The sequence below is a fragment of the Xenopus tropicalis genome, chromosome 4 (assembly GCF_000004195.4).
Source record: "Xenopus tropicalis strain Nigerian chromosome 4, UCB_Xtro_10.0, whole genome shotgun sequence".
NCBI classification, from domain to species: domain Eukaryota; kingdom Metazoa; phylum Chordata; class Amphibia; order Anura; family Pipidae; genus Xenopus; species Xenopus tropicalis.
The window spans coordinates 120,761,165-120,780,320 of NC_030680.2; the positions used below are offsets into that span (position 1 = coordinate 120,761,165).

Below are 19,156 nucleotides of genomic sequence, written 5' to 3' on the forward strand. Positions count from 1 at the left end.
ACTCAAACACATAAGGCTTATAGCCTCAAACTATAATTTTGGCCCAGTGACTTGAAGTAGTCCTACCAATTAATTGGTGAACAGACTATCTAAATTATTTGGGCATTAAATTGACCAAAACATAACCATAACGAACTGCACGCTAAGCTTGCGAATGCACTACAAATTAACGTGTGTCCTGAATGAGTCGTATATCAATTACCAAAATACTTATTTTGCGCAAATTGTTGTACATGCTTACAGCCATCCCAAACTCCCCACCCAAAGCTTTTACTGGGTCTATCAAAAATCTCAACTCATCTTGACTTTATTTGGCAACACAAAAGTAAAAGAATTGCTAATGATACTTTATAAAGGCCGCTTAGGTGCACTCAGTGTACACTAATACCTCACAGCAATTATCATAGAAGCTTCAACGCATCTTACAATTTCCACGTCAAACAAGCTTGGGGTACAAATAGAGCAATGCAATAACGCCCCACAATACTTAAATATTCTTCTCTGGTCTACCCCGATGCCCCCACCCACAAAGTGGATTACACAGCTCCAGATGGTACGAGATTTACTATGGACCTGGAAGAGAGTAAGTAAAATGAGGCCATTTACTTGCAATTTTTCACCATTTATTCCACTGAAACAGGTGGAGGCAGACATTCCTTTTATATCACTGGACAATTGGATATCCCAAGGAGCAGTTAGGGTTTTGACAGCCAGGCCAAAATTCCCCCTCCCACCGCCTACCTACTGGGAAACGGACTGTGCAGGGGATAGCCCTAGTAAAGGGATGATAGGAACACTCTATAAAATACTGATCAGTGGAGATTCTCCTGAAAAAAGGTAAACTACCGTTAAAATCGGAAGCAGACGTTCAGAAACATTTTGACATGGAGGACTGGGAAAGGGCATTCAGGACGGTGCAACAAGTTACGAAATGTACCAACCACTTGGAACATTATTCTAAACCGTTACTGAGATGGTATGTTACCCCATCAGTTAGCACATATTTACTCTAGTAGTTGAAGGAACTCCAAGCACACCGGACAACGGAGTTTGCTAAAGAAAGGTCTTTATTATTCCATTTAAAATCAAGGTGCCTTGATTTTAAATGGAATAATAAAGATCGTTCTTTAGCAAACTCTGTTGTCCGGTGTGCTTGGAGTTCCTTCAACTACTGATGATCTTCCCCTTCAGCTACGGGTTCAGGGCCTTGAGCACCCGGACCAACTTCGGACTATGGTGAGCTATTTAAATCTCGTTTGACTTCCTTGATTCTTTCCAATTGATCTGGGATCGTATACTTTTGAGATAGGCTCGGGGTCTATAGACCCGAGCCTCCACTTGTGTTATCATCCCAATACAAACTTTATAACTTATTTATTGATTGATTATTTTGGGGTTTATTTTGGTTTGGGGTACGTTTTTTGTACATATTTACTCTACACTACAGCAACACCTTTATGCTGGTGACAATGTAGCATAATAGGGACAATAACTCACATTCTGGGTATGTCCAGCAATCCAGGCTGCCTGGCAAGAACTCTCTAAATTTATAGCAACTAACATTTCTTTGACCCTACAATGTTAATGACTCTGTTACATATCCTTTCACCAGAGAAGGGGAAAGCCTTTCTTGTACACCAGCTTCTGTTTGCAACCACAACTCTAATTACCTGTATATGGAAATCTATATCAACCCCCACACTCAACACTCAAAGAGTGGGAAAACAACATAAGAATGGAAGAGAGGCCAGACAAAAATACACAAGTAGTAAACCCGGTGAACAGGGGATCTAGGCCCCTAACCCCACCCTGTCCTACTAACCCAGGGGTAGGGAACCTATGGCTCGGGAGCCAGATGTGGCTCTTTTGATGGCTGCATCTGGCTCGCTGCCAAATCTTTGATAAAAAAAAATAACGGGGGGCGTGGCCTGTGCTCAACAGATAGAAGATGTGTGTAAGCCTTTCATTTTCAAATATAAAACCCATTAAAAAGAAATTTCAATACATAAAAACTCACCCACGTTCTATTCATTCCTATGGGATTTTTAGAAGTGTATTTATTAAATGGTGAACTGTATTGCACAGTGTATGTATGTTGTATAGCAGGGATCCCCAACCTTTTATATCCGTGAGCCACATTCAAATGGATCAACATAATGGGGAGCAACACAAACATGGAAAAAGTTCCTGGGGGTGCAAATAAGAGCTATAATTTGCTATTTGGTAGCCCCTTTGTGGACTAGTAGCCTATAGAAGGCTCTGTTTGGCTTTACACTGGGTTTTATGAAATCAACACTTGCCTCCAAGCCAGAAATTTAAACATTAGCACCTACTTTAAGGCCACTGGGAGCAACATCCAAGGGTTTGGAGAGCAACATGTTGCTCACGAACCACTGGTTGGGGATCACTGGTGTATAGGCTGGGGCTGAATATATACTAATTGTGTATCCTCTGTTTTATTCATTTCATACAGATTCAAGGCAACTATTGACTAAAGAAAAAAAACAGAAGTCAAACAGGAGTTTTAAAATGGTGGGTTTTGTCTGGAAACGATTTTTTAGAGGCATAGGAAAAGTATAATTTTATGGAAAGGTTTAATGGATTTCACATGGTTAAATGAAAAAAAGCACAAGTAAAAACCGGCTTCAGAATTCATTAAATTCTCTTGTCTTCAAGCAGGAAACAAGTAGAAGCACTAAAACCTCATATGTCCATTATGTACTGTAGAATGAGTAACAATAGAAAACTCCTCAAATGTGCTAAATACATCCTTTACTGTATTGCCCTGCTTCCTGGAGCAAGATCATTAGGATGTGAGAATCCCTGGATTCCTGTGTGTGCTAAACCTGTGGATGAATTGATAAGGGCCTAGGACAGTTAAATAAGGTTTGTATATACTTTGTGAGTTTCTTTTTCCATTCGCAGGGGTCACTTGATATACGATTACAAAAATACAAATAGAATTAAGGAGAAGCTCTGAGCTGGAAGAGGCAATACTTTGCTCTGTTCTTCTCATATATCCAGGCCATGTCAAATTTCATTCATTTTGTCTATTGGTTTCATTCAATTGTATATCTCCTAAGGGTAGCAGAGAGTTAATCAACAATATTCCCATGGATTATTTAGACACACATAGGTGAAACGTCCAACACCTCCACGCGAAATACAAGAGAGAAGGTAAACATCATAGGCCAAGGGTCATGAATTTGCCACCTAGGTCACAGAATGTGTATTTGTAGAATAACCTATACAATAAGTTTGAAAAAATTCCATTAAGCCTGCAGGAAGCGACAATTCGCGCAAGTCATAACGGCTACGAAAAAGTCGCAAAAAATATGAAAAAGTCGCAAAATGTTCGTTTTCCAATCCGAATTTTTCCCATTCGGATTTGGATTCGTGGATTAGTAAATCAGCCCCTTAGTGTTTAACCAAAGCTTTCAAATATTACAAAGGGGGATAAATATCATTGTTGCAACCTAATTAATTTAGGCCCATATTTCTCAAGTTTAGGATTTATAGGCTTTATCTGGCTCTGACAGTGGCACATTACCAATACCATTATAGCATGCTGATTAAAGTATTTTAAAAATTTGAAAAGAAAGAAAAAAACAGTTTCATTTTTTAATACAAATTAAAAGAATTCTGGTTTCTGTACAATTTAAATACTGAATATAAATTACTTTACACAATTAACAAGTATTCTTGAGTTTTATAGGCAGACAGAGCTGTTTCAAAGAGGAAGATAAAAAAATAATATTATAATACAGGAAAAGAATGAAAAATAAGTTAAAGCTTAACTGAGAGAGGAATTCAGGGCCATGTAGAGAAAAAAATGGTGTTTTTGGCTACAAACAGGAGAGGAAAGGCACCCGCATGTAACATAAGTGTGAGAGCATTCTGCCAAACTCCTATGTTTGTTTATAGAAAGGATTTATTTTAGGCTGTAGATGTTTGGAAGTTGGAGGTTCCATAGAATATGAAAGGATCAGGAGAAGTTAAACATCCTGCTGAACTCAGTCATTGCCTAGTGTGGAATTTCTTGATGGCATTAGAGATTTTTACAGCCTGGATTGTCCCACCCTATCTCAAAGTGAGGGCATGGGGTCAAGGCCTTGACCTTGGCTACCTACATTGCCAACAGGACACCAGCTGGAATCATATAACTTATAGCTAATGTTTTTTGCTGAATGGACTATTGTGGCCCTAAAACAAAATAAAATAAAACAGAAAGAATTTCTCAGCACTAAGTCCCATTCCTTGTATCCAGACTCTGTTCTGCCTCGTGCAACTTCAGCAAAGGAAACCACTTTTTACAAAAATATTTATAAATTTATATATATATGTATAAAAATACAAAACAAAGACATATTAAATAAGGTGGCACTATACATCCAGTGAGTTAAAAATGAGCTTTTTGCTTTTACATTCTCATCAGCCCAGATATGCAGTCACTTTGTGTTAGTGGTTTCTGAGTATTATTTGCAGCCAAGAAAAAAACGCTTAAGTTGTAATCTTGGTGTCAGGGACACACTAAGAGGGCAGTGGGCGGAGTGGAGGCACAGTCCTTTGTCCTTTGTGCCCCAAAAAGCACCTTGAGGAGTTATTTAAAGCAGAGGCTCGGAAATGAGCATTGGAGAGCCCCATAGGGGCCAGGTTTGTTCCATTGGGTTGGAGCCTAGGGGAAAAAAATGTTACATGTTATTAACATGTTTACATAGTGTTTTACAGAGATTGTTTATCATTCATCATCAGTTAATCATCATCAGTCCAATGAAGCCTACAATCTATTTTCCCTCACATTCACACAGCATACACTAGGGTCAGTTTCATAAACAACTATTGATCTGCTTCCATGTTTTTGGAATTTAGGAGGCAAACCAAGGCACAAAGAGGAAACACACATGGAAATCCATTATTCAACTCAAGACTCCAGCATCAAAAGGCATCACATCACATGCTGCTTTCCTCACTTTATAGTCTTTGTTAGATCCACCATGATTGGCTTATTCAGAAGAAAACTTGATGGTCTTTGTTAGACCCATCATGAGTAGCTTATTCAGAAGAAGACAAATACTGTAGAATGGTTTGTACACTCAGAATTATAAATACTAAACTTGGTTCTATTACATTTGTTTACAGAACTCTGGCAAGACACGATGGGCCTAAATTTACTATTCTTTCAGATTTCCTTGTTGTGTTGCATTGCATGACAGAGAATACTAATGGCATGACAGAGAATACTAATGGACTATTGTTTTTGGGAAAATAATTAAGGTTTTAAAAGTTGCCCTGAATGAAAGGAAAGTGCTATATCTCACCTGTCCAGTAACCCATATAAAAAGCTTTTTCAGTGATCACTACGTGACTAAAAGCTCTCTCTGCTCTTTCTTGCTAGGTAAATGCTTGAATTTTCTATTTTTTTTCTTATGTGGTCGCAGTGGTTGCTCTTCCTTTTGAGATGCAGGAACAGGAGCCATAGTGCTTGGGGGAGGTTCTGTAAGTAAGAAGAACAAAGCTTTAACATGTTGCATATGTAGTTGTATCCACTAGCTGCCTTAGTATTAAAAGAAAACAGATATTTGCACATACCACCTAATGTGCAACATGTTACAGATAGTTTGCTAATTATTGTTAGTATTTTAGCTCCAAATAGTGGCTGAGAGCTTGATTAAAAAAATACATCAGTGAAGAAGGACATAAAGTCACATAGATACCTGCTTTCTTGGTCTCGGGTGGAGGATGGTGGATCCTTACAGCAGACGAAGGGACAGGTTCACACTTGCAGTCATGATGATCCTCTAAAGGAACGACAACCTTCACTTGTTTTTTCCCTTTTGGGGTTATGAAGATTTTATTTACCTGTCATGAGAGAGAAAGGAAATGATAAGTACACCAGGCAAGCAGATGTGAAATATAACTAGGAACTATATTCAGGATTTGCCCAAATTCTAAGACCAGGCCCGGATTTCAGAGTTAAGCACCCCTAGGCCGGTGATCGCATACCCAGCCTGCCATCTCCTTCCTTTGCCAGACACAGGCACATGTTCACACAACAGAAAGAACCAATAGAGGGCTGCGCCCAACCCACAAGTCGCTATACATGAAGAAATAGGAGCCACACCAGAACAGGTAATTTTTAAACCTGCGGCAGAAAAAGTGGGTGACATTCTTCCCCCTAATACTTTGCTGTCCTAGGCTGGGCCTTTGTGGCCTTTCCACAAATCCAGGCCCGCCTAAGACTTTTTTCCAAACCTCTAAAAATCATGTGACAAATTAACATGACTTTTTTTTGCCTTCAGATAATGCAATTATTTTCTTTTCTTTCAAATTTTAATATGCAGGTGATAGTCTGTATTGGTTTAAGATTCAACACTCTCATCAAAAGCAGCACTCCCACTTCATAGATGCCTACAGTGAAGCCATTTTTGTCTTTGCTGCTAAAGCCAGCACATTGTGAACTCAGTGGATCTTTCCATTGCATCTACCCACAAGCATTGACAAACAAATACCATGCTATGAATTTTCCATAAAAAACATTCAACTTTCCAAAGCAAAGGAATTTCCTGGACACTACCCCCAGCTGCGGCAGGAAGTAGAGGGAAGTTTAGGAATGCTGTGACCTAGAATCTACATGATGTTGTGTTTGGTTAACATGATTAATAACACAAAGCCATTGTATGATTGAAATTCTATTTTGTCTTTCTAAGGCTGGTGTAACACTGGAGACTTGTGTGCATTTCTAAAGGCAGCTTTCCTGAACTATGTTCCCTTTTAACTTTAACACACGAATGAGATAACATCTTTGAAGTTTTAATAACTTAATAATGTTCTATTTTCTTTTTTTTCAAAGATATTTGCACATTTCAAAAAATGTGCAGCCCTGTTTCATACAGACATGTGAACCTGATGTCAGGAAATCTGGCATTTTTTCAAAAATAACATTACAACATCGCTTTGATGTTATCACTCTTACTGGAGGAAACTTGCCTTCCAAGTAACCTAGCTTCACTCTTTAGATAAGCATTTTTTCATACATACATCATAAATATTCAAATTCTTCCAACCGTGTAAAAAAAACAGCATTTATATGGGTCAGTGGGCATGTTATGCTTATTTGTCATTTTTCATGTCACATTCATAGCTTGATAAAAATGATCCCCAATATTAATATAGTAGGAAGCATCAGATGACCCATAAGCTATAGCTGCTCATTAAATGCAAACCAAAAGGCGGACTATGTCATATGGAGGTGAAAAAGCGGAGTCACAAAATGGTATAAATACAGTGTTCCCAAACATGTCACAAACCTGAACATGGCGGACGTGGATCCTCGTTGGGGCACATCGCATATTTTTGCTGTTGCAGCATCCAGAGCATCTCTGAACTTCAACGCATGGGGGCCACACCAGAAAGTTAGCATTAGTGGGGTCCACTATCTTGCGAGAAATCTCAAACACTTCTACACGAGGCTTGCACTCTGCAATGACAGCTTTTTCTGCATCTAGATATAACAAAAACAACTTACATTTAGAGAAAAGTGTTGTATTCAAATCAAAAATACTGAAGACCACAAATGAAAAATATTAGTTCCTGAACTAGACACTCTTCATGTCCTCTATGTGCCCTTTCTGAAACACAGATTTCCTTTTATTAGACCTTATAGCATAGCTAATGATTGCCCTAGAGCCTCCTGATTTGTACTCCAGTGTAATACAATAGGCTGAGATCAAAAATCAGTGTGAACCACATTTTTTCATTCATTTTCTTGAATAATAAAAATACACTTCCCACTGACTTTTGTAGCATCTCAGCAGGTTTGAATTTTTTTTAAATAAAATTACAGAAAAACAAACTGTAATTATGACTTTGCTTAACTCTGCAGTCATCTTTTGCCATAATGATGACAATTACATACGATTATTAATAAATCAGCCCCTAAGTAGAAGACGTCTATGAATTCTGAGGGCAACTTTCTCCAAGCATAGTTTGTAGTGTATAATTGTAACACAAACCCAAGCAATGGTTTTCTATTCCCTGCATCCAATCACAATAAGCCTGTTCTTCAGTCTGCCTGTGATTGATCTCAAGGCCATCTGTTTAGAAACAGGCCAATTATTGGAGGGGTTTGGGGATGTACTTCAATAACAACTAACAGCCAAAGGTTGGGAATTACTGATACAAAGTGTTATTGCCATCATCCTGCTTTAGTGTTGCCATCTTTTCTTATTAACCCTGCTATACCACATTCTTCTTATCTACAACATCTGTGCTATAGGCGCCCAATCTGCACAGAGCCAAGGACAGCCAACCCTATTTGCCCATCCTTAAGAAATCTATACCTGACTAAACCTGTGCTTGCCTTCATTGAAAGAACAGCTATTTACCAAACCCAGCAGTAACACTCCAAAACTTCACTAATATGTGAATTGCTAAGACTAGGGCTATGTAAACTATTGAATGTCTATTTCTGGAAGTCTCTATAGACTTCTCAGGAGTGAAATGGATACTTGTGCCCCTGACCGTCTAACCACAATCTAACCATGATGTCATTTGCCAGTCATGCATCTCAGCCGTTTAGGAATGACTCCATCAGGAGATTACTCATTTACCTAAGCTGCGAATGACCCGGGAATGACTGGAACTGTTCGTGGGCGAACTTCTTGTTTGATGAATGGATGCATAGTTCAAATCATCCTCATCGTCTGCCAAAGAAACAACAGGTTAAATTTTGATTATAGAAAACAAAATACATTAAAATAAAAAAGCAATGTTCCCTCCGGTCCAGAAGGAAATATTCTATAAAAGAACATTTCATTATAAGTGCATGTCATACAGAAGCACAATTTATATGCCCCCTTATTGACTGACTGACATTAGGCCTGATTGAATAATAGCTGCATGCACCCCTGTGACACAAATGACAGTCCTCAAATAAGCCTTATACCTGCTAATGTCAGATAAAACTGACTAATGTGAAGTAGTTCATTTGCGATATCTGCTTATTGAGCCTGTAGTTGTTCAGACAGTATAAACCATGCAGAAATAAATGTATATATTTATGTATTCATTCTTTAATATATGTGAGCTGTAGGGGTGCATGCAGAGCTTGCAGTTTTACATACATGCATGTGTTGCAATACTGGGTGCAGTGCCAAGAGCTTCAAGATAACATTGAAATACTACAGTGTTTAAGGCTAATAGAGGTTCAGTCCCATTGTCTTTACAGAGTGCAGAGTATAGTAATAGCAGTGAATGTCAGGGTAGTATTGATGTCATGGCAAGGGGCTACAGTTGGTTTTAGGCACTTTCATAGCCACATTTCTGCCTGTGCCAAGGTGCCATGGGTTTAAACAGTGTGGCAGTTGTGACTGTATGTGCAAATGCATTAAAAGATAGTAATGTACATGCAGTAAACTGCAGTCATGTACTTTTCTGCCTGCATAAGGAAAATGTCTATAAGTAGGGATATTTTCCATTTATATTATGCACATGGGCACATGTAAATGTAGTTTTGGCTGTTACTTATATACCACAATGCAACGACTGAGTGATTGCTAGAAAAGATAAACATTAACCATTCATATTAACATGAGAGAACAAAAAGCCTTTGTAGGATGGCAGAAATGAGCATGTACAGTGGCTTATTGATTATTTAAGCCACTTCATAAGGCTAGCTGTGCTGTGGGTAACTTTCCAAGTGGCCTGCTGTGCGACACAATGAAAAGCACTCTGATTTTGGGTAGCACTCATTAGCCAGTGTTTCCAAAACAGCCAATAGTCACACCCTGTTTGAGAGAACAGCAAGGACAAACAGAATAGGCCGTGGGATGCTGGAACCTGCTATTGTGTTTGGTGACTCTTAAAGGATCCACACATTACACATCTGTGCATCTAGCATATTATGCATCAAGTGGCATTCTCCATAGAGAACTGAAATATAACCCCTAGAAAAGAACCCTAGCCATAAAAATCATGGTGCTGTTATAATGATACTTATGACAAATACCATAGCAGACAGAAGCAAGCAGTATAGCAGCATCCACCATGTATAAATACCCTTATGCTATAATGCTGGCTAGCAAGCCTGCTTAGGCTCCAGGTTTTTCAACTTCTCATTTAATATACCATAACTAACTGTAATTCGATTTATTTGATAACAACTAATTGGCATGAAATTGAATAGGAAAACAAAGTGGCATAGTAAGTAATTGCTCTGTGATGTGGTGATAGTGCAGGGTAACTGAGTTTATCTTATACGCCCTCTATAGCATCCATAGCATAAGTCATAGGTATACTGGAAACCATGCCAGGAGCAAAGGGTTTAATTACCATCAATGCCAGAAGCAAATAGGTAAATACACAGGGCAAGCAGGGTATTGTAACCTTTTTCTAAGGGAACTCACATTGAATAGAGAGTCAGCTTTACAACCCAGTAAATGGTTGGACCAGCTATGCAGTGTCAAATAATAAAGGTTTTAGTAATAAAATGGATCATAGTGACCCACCCCAGCATGGGAATTGGTTTTGGGTCCCAGCTCATAGTTTATTAATGTCTTTGTGAGAACCAAATGGGTTAATAAGCGCAACACACAGTGTGATCCCACGTGTCCAGGGAACCCAGCCAGGAGCACAGAGTTTGCAGTACGTCAGGGCTCCCTCTTTGCTATTGTCTCCTTGCGCACGTCAGGCCCCTGAACTCCGCTATCTGTGTCTGGACACAACTTCCCCTCTTTGTGTGCAGTACCAGTCCCCAACTCTGGCTTGTGCATGAAAAGAATTCCTCACGCTCCCCTCTCAGCCCCCTCTCCTGCTGGGCCAGTCCAGCTGCTGCAGCTGTGCCTGCTATTAATACCCAGCTCAGCACTATGCCCTACCCTGGCACACGTATATTTAGGGTGCTGGCAAAGGCAACAGATTTGAAGAGGCAAAAGGTTATTTAAAACAAAATCTTTTATGATATTTGTTTCTCTTCAGTACATGCCTGGGTTAATATTCAAAATACACTTTGGCATTTCAAGTACACCCAGGCCCAATATTGAGCGTAGGTTTATGGCAGTGATCCCCAACCAGTGGCTCGGGGGCAACATGTTGCTCACCAACCCCTTGGATGTTGCTCTCTGTGCCCCAAAACCAAGTAGTTATTTTTTAATTCCTGACTTGGGGGCAAGTTTTGGCTGAATAAAAACAAGATTTACTACCAAATAAAGCCCCCTGTAAGCTGATAGTGTGCATAGAGGCTGCCTAATAGCCAATCTTAGCCCTTATTTGGCTCCTCCATGAACTTTTATGGTGCTTGTGTTGCTCTCCAAGTTGTTTTACATTCGACTGTGGCTCACGAGTAAGAAAGGTTGGGAATCCCTGGTTTGTGGCATCTCACAGCAGCCCCCCTATGCCAGAGTATAGAGATTGCCAGTCCAGTCCTGCTTCTCTAGAAATAATGTTTTACAAGAGGCAACATGCCAGGGACCACTGGGTTATTAATACTAAGATGTGGAACAGAATAAATGCCTCTGATCACATTTGCCTGGGTGGATCATGTGGACTTGCATTCTTTGTTTCTACTGTAAAGCAGAACATTGGAAATCATATCTGTAGTGTGTAAGTATGCCCCCAGTTCCCCCCACCCACACATACAGTATATATGATATTCCAGTTAATACAGGGCTTTGCAACGGCACTAACATCTATATCCTCAAATGCACTTGCGCAGCTGCTGTTCAATGCTCGATGTCTTTATGCATGTGTATTCTTGTATATTTCTTTCATATTTTGCAAGTTTTTCTTAGTGTCCTAGTTTATACATATTTTGCAAATAACGAAAGTAGCCTCTGGCAGAGAAATATACAGGCGTGTGCCAGCAAGCATATACAACGGCAAACAAAAATACCAAAATGTATACAGTTAAATATATTGATGCACAGACATGTTTTCACTTATCAAATTTGCAAATGCTGCCTGGACTAAAATGTTAGTCAGTACCGTGCCATTATCTACCTCAGTGCTAGGGTGAAGTTAGGACTTATGTTAAGCTCCACTGCGACAGGGACTGATGTAAATGATGTATAATCTTGTATAGTGCTGCAGAACATGTCAGTACTATATAAATAAAGAATAATGATAATGTTAATCGTTGGAAGAGATTACTAAATAAGGAACATATTAAATTGGGCAAAAAAACAGTCAAATATTTTGCACCATGCAATCCAATTACATTCAAATGTTTTCTTTCTATAATATAATCAGTCACGTCATAATGGTCACATCTAGATTTATTTGCATGCAGTTTCCCATTGATCACATAAAGATGAATGTGGGGGTGTTTGTTGCAAATTGGACAAAGTTTCATTTTTGGCATTTGTAACATATTAATCTCTTTAATTCATATACAATTCTAGCTGACAGTAGCCATTGCAGTGCATTTAGGGACATAAATAGTTATGTTTTCAACCTGAGGCCCGCCACCTGGTGATAAAACTCACTTTCATCTACTCATGGGGATCTAAATCCCATAGATTTTTTTGTACAGTTAGTGCTGGGTTATAATGATGAGATCTGTAATGGTTGTCCATTGGAACTTGAGGCTATATATACATGACCCTTCATGGAATATTTATAGATATTGCAGTCTACATCAGAATTGTTTGTATGGCACCATCATTTCGAAAAAGGGTCACAGCTCTGACAACTTTAGTCAGTCACAGTTGTAGCCAGCCAAGTCGAACGACGAAAGTTCCCATAATGGTAGGGACAAAGTGTGCAATTTTGCAAAATATGTGAAGAAATGCAGTTCTGTAGAGATTTACCTACGGAATCTATCTGCAGCACCCTCCGTAATTCAGAAATGGAAGTGACAGCTCCCTCTGAGATCTTCTTGAACATCTCCTCTGGAATGGGGTCTCCCTGCCAAAAACACACATGAGAATAATGAAGTTATGCCCAGCAGGCCATGTGTCAGGCTAGAGAGCAGGCAATAAGCACATTTAATAAGGAGATTGCTCTATCCCCTGTATGCATGCTATAATTAACAATGCAGAAACTCAACAAATTTACTTGAAAAATATGAAATGTTGTAATGTAATATGTAAATGACCGTTTGGCTGCTTACACAATAGAACATGGGTTACACTGACCCCCAAAACTTCAAATGGCCCCAGGGCCAGACTGGCAATCTGTAGAATGTGGCAAATGCCAGAGGGGCTGCTGTAAGATGCCATAGACTGTCACTATTTATTGGGCCTGTTTGGGGCTGTTTGGGCCTCTGTGTATCTGATATGCCAGGGCCTATTTTGAATCCCACTCAGAGCCTGGTTTTGCCTCCATTGAGGCTGTGTAATTAAAAAACAGGCCATATTTAATCCAATGGAAATTTTAATCCAGTAAAGCAAACAATTGTCTTTATAAAATGAATTACTAAAGCAACAGGTTGATCACAGAGATACCAATTTGATTTATAATGAAACAACAGACTCATTTTGAGGTGAAATTGCCTGTAGAACATTAGTTAATGAAAGGGAGGATACCCCTAAATCATTCTCCCTGACACAGGTATTTTGGCCATGAGTAATAAACTGCCTGGTAGAACAGAGTAATAAAAATCTGTTTAGCTCTAAAAACTAATAATGCCCTGCCAGCTCCCTCGCAGAGCCATGAGTTATAGACTATTTACTGAAGTCATGAGATCTGTACGCCTCTGTGGTCTTCTTCCTCTTAGCAACTGGCAAATTTCCACTTTCACTTATCTGCAGAACAATCTCACAAACCACATATAAAATGATACTTTCCCATATCATTTCTGGCACACCACATTCTCTTGCCTTTGGCCTTTCATTATTTCCTTTAATAGTCCCAATTCTATACAGACTATCAACTGTTTAGGGTTTGGCTTTCATCTCCAAAGGGCTTCCTTAACAATAATGCTAGCTTTATATAAACTATATATTTTTACACTTATCTATTAGTATTGTTATGGTTATTAATTTAGGGGAGACTTTTGTGCATCACTGGCACTGTCCATAGATGTACAGGTATAGAAACATTGAAGTTGCCTTACTGCTGGTTTTCAAATTAGAGAAATCAGTTGTAACATCCATAAATTGTTTGCTTTCAAAGAAGTAAGTAGTTAATGCTACCCTCTCATTGGTTGCCATGGGTTACTAGACCTGGTTCAAACTTTTATTTTAGCCCCTATTGATCACGCAGTTTCAACTAAGTAAGACTTCAGTTTGGGCATGCGTTAGTTATAATAAACGTTTTTTCAACAATGAGCATATCTAATACCAAGTTTAATTGGCCATACACAGTGGTTAAGTCAGCAGCTTATTGGCCTATGGGGCCCTTCCAGTGGGTTGCCCAACAGTATGATCTCACCTCACCTCACAAGCAGATATTAAAGTGTATGACCAGCTTTAGTCCCCTCCAGCAAAATCTAAATACCTGAACTTTTTTGTCACAGGTGAGTTTAGGGCTGCTGCCATTCTGGAGAAGCCTTCCTGTGTCTAGTTTACCTGTATGTTCTATTAATAATGTTGGCCATCCTGGCTAAAAAGTGTTGGCCAAAGGCAACACCATTCCTTATGCTAAACCTTTTCCATATAACCATGATTTGGTACTTACTGGAACTTTCCAGAGTCATATGACTTTTAATTTAAAAAAAAGTCTTAGAAATATTCAAAGAATGCATAAAAAAGACAATCTGGGATATATAGCCAATCTAATACATAGATCAGATTCTAAAAAATGCCTCAGTCAGCTGTACGTGCTACAGCACACCCACCAGCAAATAATATCCTTCAAGAAGAGCACAAATCAAGCACCCATTGTCACGCATGAGAACCAAGGACTAGGCTGGTAGTGATCATAAAGATACTATTGTTCTACTTGTGCCTTCAGTTGACTTGTCAGAGCATGGCATAAACTCATGGTTTCCAGCTCACGCACTGGAGCTCTTTAGTCATTCCCTTCAACCATTAGGATGTTGGGCAGATAAACATCTAACAGTATGCCTTTAATGGTTAGATGGGCACAGATACCAATCTCCTAAACATTCTTTTTAAAGCACCTCCTTTGTTCCTGAAGGTGTTCTCTTTTCCTACACAGAAAATTCTGGCTCAAACAGATTGCAACAAAGAAGAACAATAATACAAAAAAAACCATTTGGCTGTCTGCCTTTCTAGGAAAGAAATACTAAGACCAAGAGAAGCGGTGCCAGCTATTGTTCTTCAAAGCAGCTAATCGGCCCAGTGCAAGGGTGAGAGGGCAGAACAGAGAAAGTGAGAAGGTATGGGAAGGAGTGTTGAAGGCAGAACAAGGGAGATCTAAGAAGGAACTTAACAATAGACACATCAGAACATGTGGTTGCTTGGAGAGGGGGGGCTTGAAAGCATAGATGCCCCTTTTAATGTGTAGACCAGATCATCTTTCCCAAGGTTTGGAAGTAAGGGGCCTTAAATAGGTTTTGTTCTGGAACCCAATTACTAGTCGTTATGCCACTGGCCATCGGAGACCAGGGATAGAGAAAGAGATTACACAGGAGGGAAATAAATGGTTTGAGTAAATTATTTTTTTAAGGGTATAAAAGAAAGATAGTTCAGCCAAAATAGTAGGGGAAACACAGACTTTTCTATCCACCTTCTAACCCCTGTATGTCCATGAAGAATGTGTTAGCATATAATAGTCATGAAGGAAACAAGAATGAGAAATGGCTTTAAATCATAATGAAAATAAAACTGTTTCAGAGAAAAAGGGATAGTGAGACACTAAAAATAGATGTAGAGGAAAGGAGCAATGTTTAATGGAATGCATCATGTGGAAAATAGGAGGAAAATGCACAGACTGGGAAAACAACTGCTGAAAGGGTAGAGCACTGGCGCATGGTGCACTCAGGGGCAGCCCAACCCATAAGGATGAGAGTGAAAGGAGTGTTGGGCATGGAAGAACCAAATGCTGGCCAGTCTGATATAGTGCACCTGCCCTGGAGTTTAGCCTCTCAGTTTTATTAGCGCACTATACTGGTTTATTAACAACAGCAAAGGCTACGCCAGTGTTATGCAGCCTGTAACTCTCCATGCTTTATAGCAGGGTCCCCGACCTTTCTTAATCATGAGCCACAGTCAGATGTAAAAAAAATTGGAGAGCAACACAAGCACCATAAAAGTTCATGGAGGAGCCAAATAAGGGCTAAGATTGGCTATTAGGGGCCTCTATGCACACTATCAGCTTACAGGGGCTTTATTTGGTAGCAAATCTTGTTTTTATTCAACCAAAACTTGCCCCCAGGAATTCAAAAATAACTCCCTGGTTTGGGGGCACTGAGAGCAACATCCAAGGGGTTGGTGAGCAACATGTTGCCCCCGAGCCACTGGTTGGGGATCACTGCTCTACTGCAACAGCCTCAGCAATGCTAGGAGGTACAGAGGCTGCTAAATGCTATTTCATTGCTAATGATGAGGTTTAATATAAGGGATAGCCCCACATAAGCTGCTGCTTAGTGTTTCTAGTTAAACGTGCTTGGCAACCGCATATCAGTCTCTGGTCTTTTCCTAGGGCTTCTTTCCTACACTTCTCCAAACACTTTCCTTTAAGTATTCCTTCCCTGCACTTTATTGCCATACTTATCTACTCATCTTATTCCTCTCCCTTCCTCCCAGGCATTAATGAGTGTTCTAACGCAACCTGCCTGCCTAGTCTCCGAGAACTCCACCTCAGGCTGCACTTAGTGTGTTCCAGGCAGCTGGCCAGGGAAACACACACAGATTATATATAAATGTTATATATATATACACACTATACATATAGCCCCTGGCAGGTGGATGGGACACAGTTGTACAAGTCACCTGTACAGCTGACCACAATGATTTCTGCCTGCCTCATAGCTGACAAGGGGCACTTGTCAGCTATAGTTGAGACATGTTTTATTAACCTTTGCTTACCTGCACTTAATCATACCTTTTCTGGTCATAAATTCTAACTGTCAGCTCAGCAATGTACAACTCTCAGCAAAAGGCACTACCGAAGAAAGGGGGGGTTATGAAAAAGCGTTTACCCTGTTTTAGTATATAACAGGGATTTTGCTCGAAACGCAGAGGTGCAGGAGGCGCTTAGTACATATTGTGCCTATTTCACTTGCCTTAAGTAAATGCCCTAAATAACCACTTGCTGCACAATTCATTAACGCAGCTCAACTTGTTTAAAATAACACAGTGCAAAGAAAAAATGTACCTTCTAACATTGCAAGAAGCCCCCAATGAAACAGCACATGTTCAGCTATGACCACAACCTCAGCAGGTTCAGATTCCATATTTGCCATTGGACCAGCCAGCAGAATTACCCTCCAATGTTATAGGGTCCTCCATTCACAAAGCACAGGGCCAACATTAGGACATTTGCCATGGGGCTCCAGTCTAAGACCAGTATTAGTCCAGACTATTGGACAACAGGTGTTGCAGAACTACACACACCTGTGGGAAAGCTGCTGTGGGTGCTGGGAAGGACAGCTGGAGGATCACTGGTTGGAGTCCTTTAGAGGTGATGCTAGTAAGAAATCACAGGTGCTGCATTCACAACTGATCCGTTTGGTATATTGTGTCCTATATTTATTTTTGGCCTAGATAAGAAAAGCTAGAAAGGTATTGTAGGCTGTTTTCAGTAATATAGAGTACCAGGTAACTCATTGTAATTGTAAGTGACATATATACAAGACATATATCCTTGCATAGTCTATAGGTATCGCTGGCAAACAATATAGTGTAAAGTGTGAGTGTATGTGTGAGAGGGATAACATACCCATAGTCCTTACCTCAGCACTGACAGCCAGCAGGAGACAGAGAGAAACCAGCAGCCCCCCAAGATTCATCCTGAAGCCCACAGGGGACTTTGTGGAACATGAATATAGCAGATGTCAGTTCTGTGCACAGAGTAAATGTAATAAAGAGAAGAAGACACCCTTCTTATAAAAGGGCCCCCTTTTTTCCTGAGAAATAGAAACTCCTGTTATTCCAGCGCAGATGGTTGATACACGAGTGGTTAAGAGAAATGAGCGCGGTGTTAAGCAGCTGTGGGCGAGGAAGGTACACAAGTGATAGGTGGAATTAACATCCCCAGAGCACCAAACAAACAGGATTATCCAAAATGATCGTGTAGGAAATAGTTACAAGTGCAGGATTTCCTTGCAGAGCAGTGGCAAATAGCACACCCAGAGCCACTGACTGGAGTGAAAAGTGTGCAGGGTTTACTTTTGCTGTGTGGGCAAGAGGGGTGTGTGCAGAGGCGGGCACACAGGCAAGGGAGGCAGCTTAGCACAGGCTTGTGTATGCAAAGGTGTGTGGGAAGGGTGTGTGTACTCAGTAGTAGTGAAGGAGGAGAGCAGTCTCAGCAGGGGTAGCACTGCAACTCATTAAATGTGCAGACACAATAATACATATGTATGGAAATAACTTGGAGAGTTTCTCTACATCACAGCCAGACATCTCAAGGTGTTGTCTCACAGCCAATGCAGCTAAAGTAATAAATGACTATTAATGTTTAACTGCCAGAAAGGGCACAGGCACAAGTGCAGTTACCAGCTCTATTGCCCAGTGCAGAAAGGCATCACAGTCCCTGCTGCAATGGAATCATTTTCTAGGAGAGAGGCCACATAGAACAGCTCAAAGATGTATACAGAATAGATATGCTTTTATCCTTGGGGCAATTTAAATAGAGGGCAGAGAGGACATTTGCCCATGCATGCAATTTCCACTTGTGCCCCTGCTCAGCAGAGTACGGCGGGCAGCAGCAGCAGCACCAGTGGCGTAAGCAGTGGCAGCCAGACCCAGGTGCAGGATGTGCACGGGGTGCCCCCTTCCCCCGGGTTTGTGCTCCAGATGCACGCATGCAAAGACTTCCCTGCTTTATCACAGTTCCAGGGGCCCCAAGGGGATGCGGGCCTGGGTGCAATTGTACCCCCTGCACCCCCAGTAGTTACACCACTGCAAGGACCCTGTACTAATACCTACCTACCTACAGGGTTCTCTTGTTTCTTACATCCCCTGGTGCCAGGACAGTATTTCTATATAGGCACCTGAGGGCCCCGTTTATGGCAGCAGCTTTAAAGGGGTACCTATTATTTTAAAAATGCAGACGTTTCCTTTGGCCCATTGCTGTGGCTAAATGCAGACATGTC

General features: G+C 40.4%; 1 protein-coding gene across 3 annotated transcripts; it reads right to left on the reverse strand.

The window, feature by feature from the left end:
- Positions 1-3,607: 3,607 nt before the first annotated feature.
- Positions 3,608-18,156, reverse strand: pdgfb (platelet derived growth factor subunit B). Of its 3 annotated transcripts, none has more exons than XM_012962515.3 (7): positions 17,782-17,852; positions 12,804-12,900; positions 8,610-8,702; positions 7,308-7,501; positions 5,715-5,859; positions 5,319-5,494; positions 3,608-4,675 (listed from the first exon to the last, which is right to left on the reverse strand). In XM_012962515.3, the coding sequence occupies exons 2-6, from the start codon at positions 12,877-12,879 to the stop codon at positions 5,358-5,360; spliced, it is 645 nt and encodes a 214-aa protein (XP_012817969.1). In that variant the 5' UTR covers positions 12,880-12,900; positions 17,782-17,852; the 3' UTR covers positions 3,608-4,675; positions 5,319-5,357.
- Positions 18,157-19,156: the final 1,000 nt, after the last annotated feature.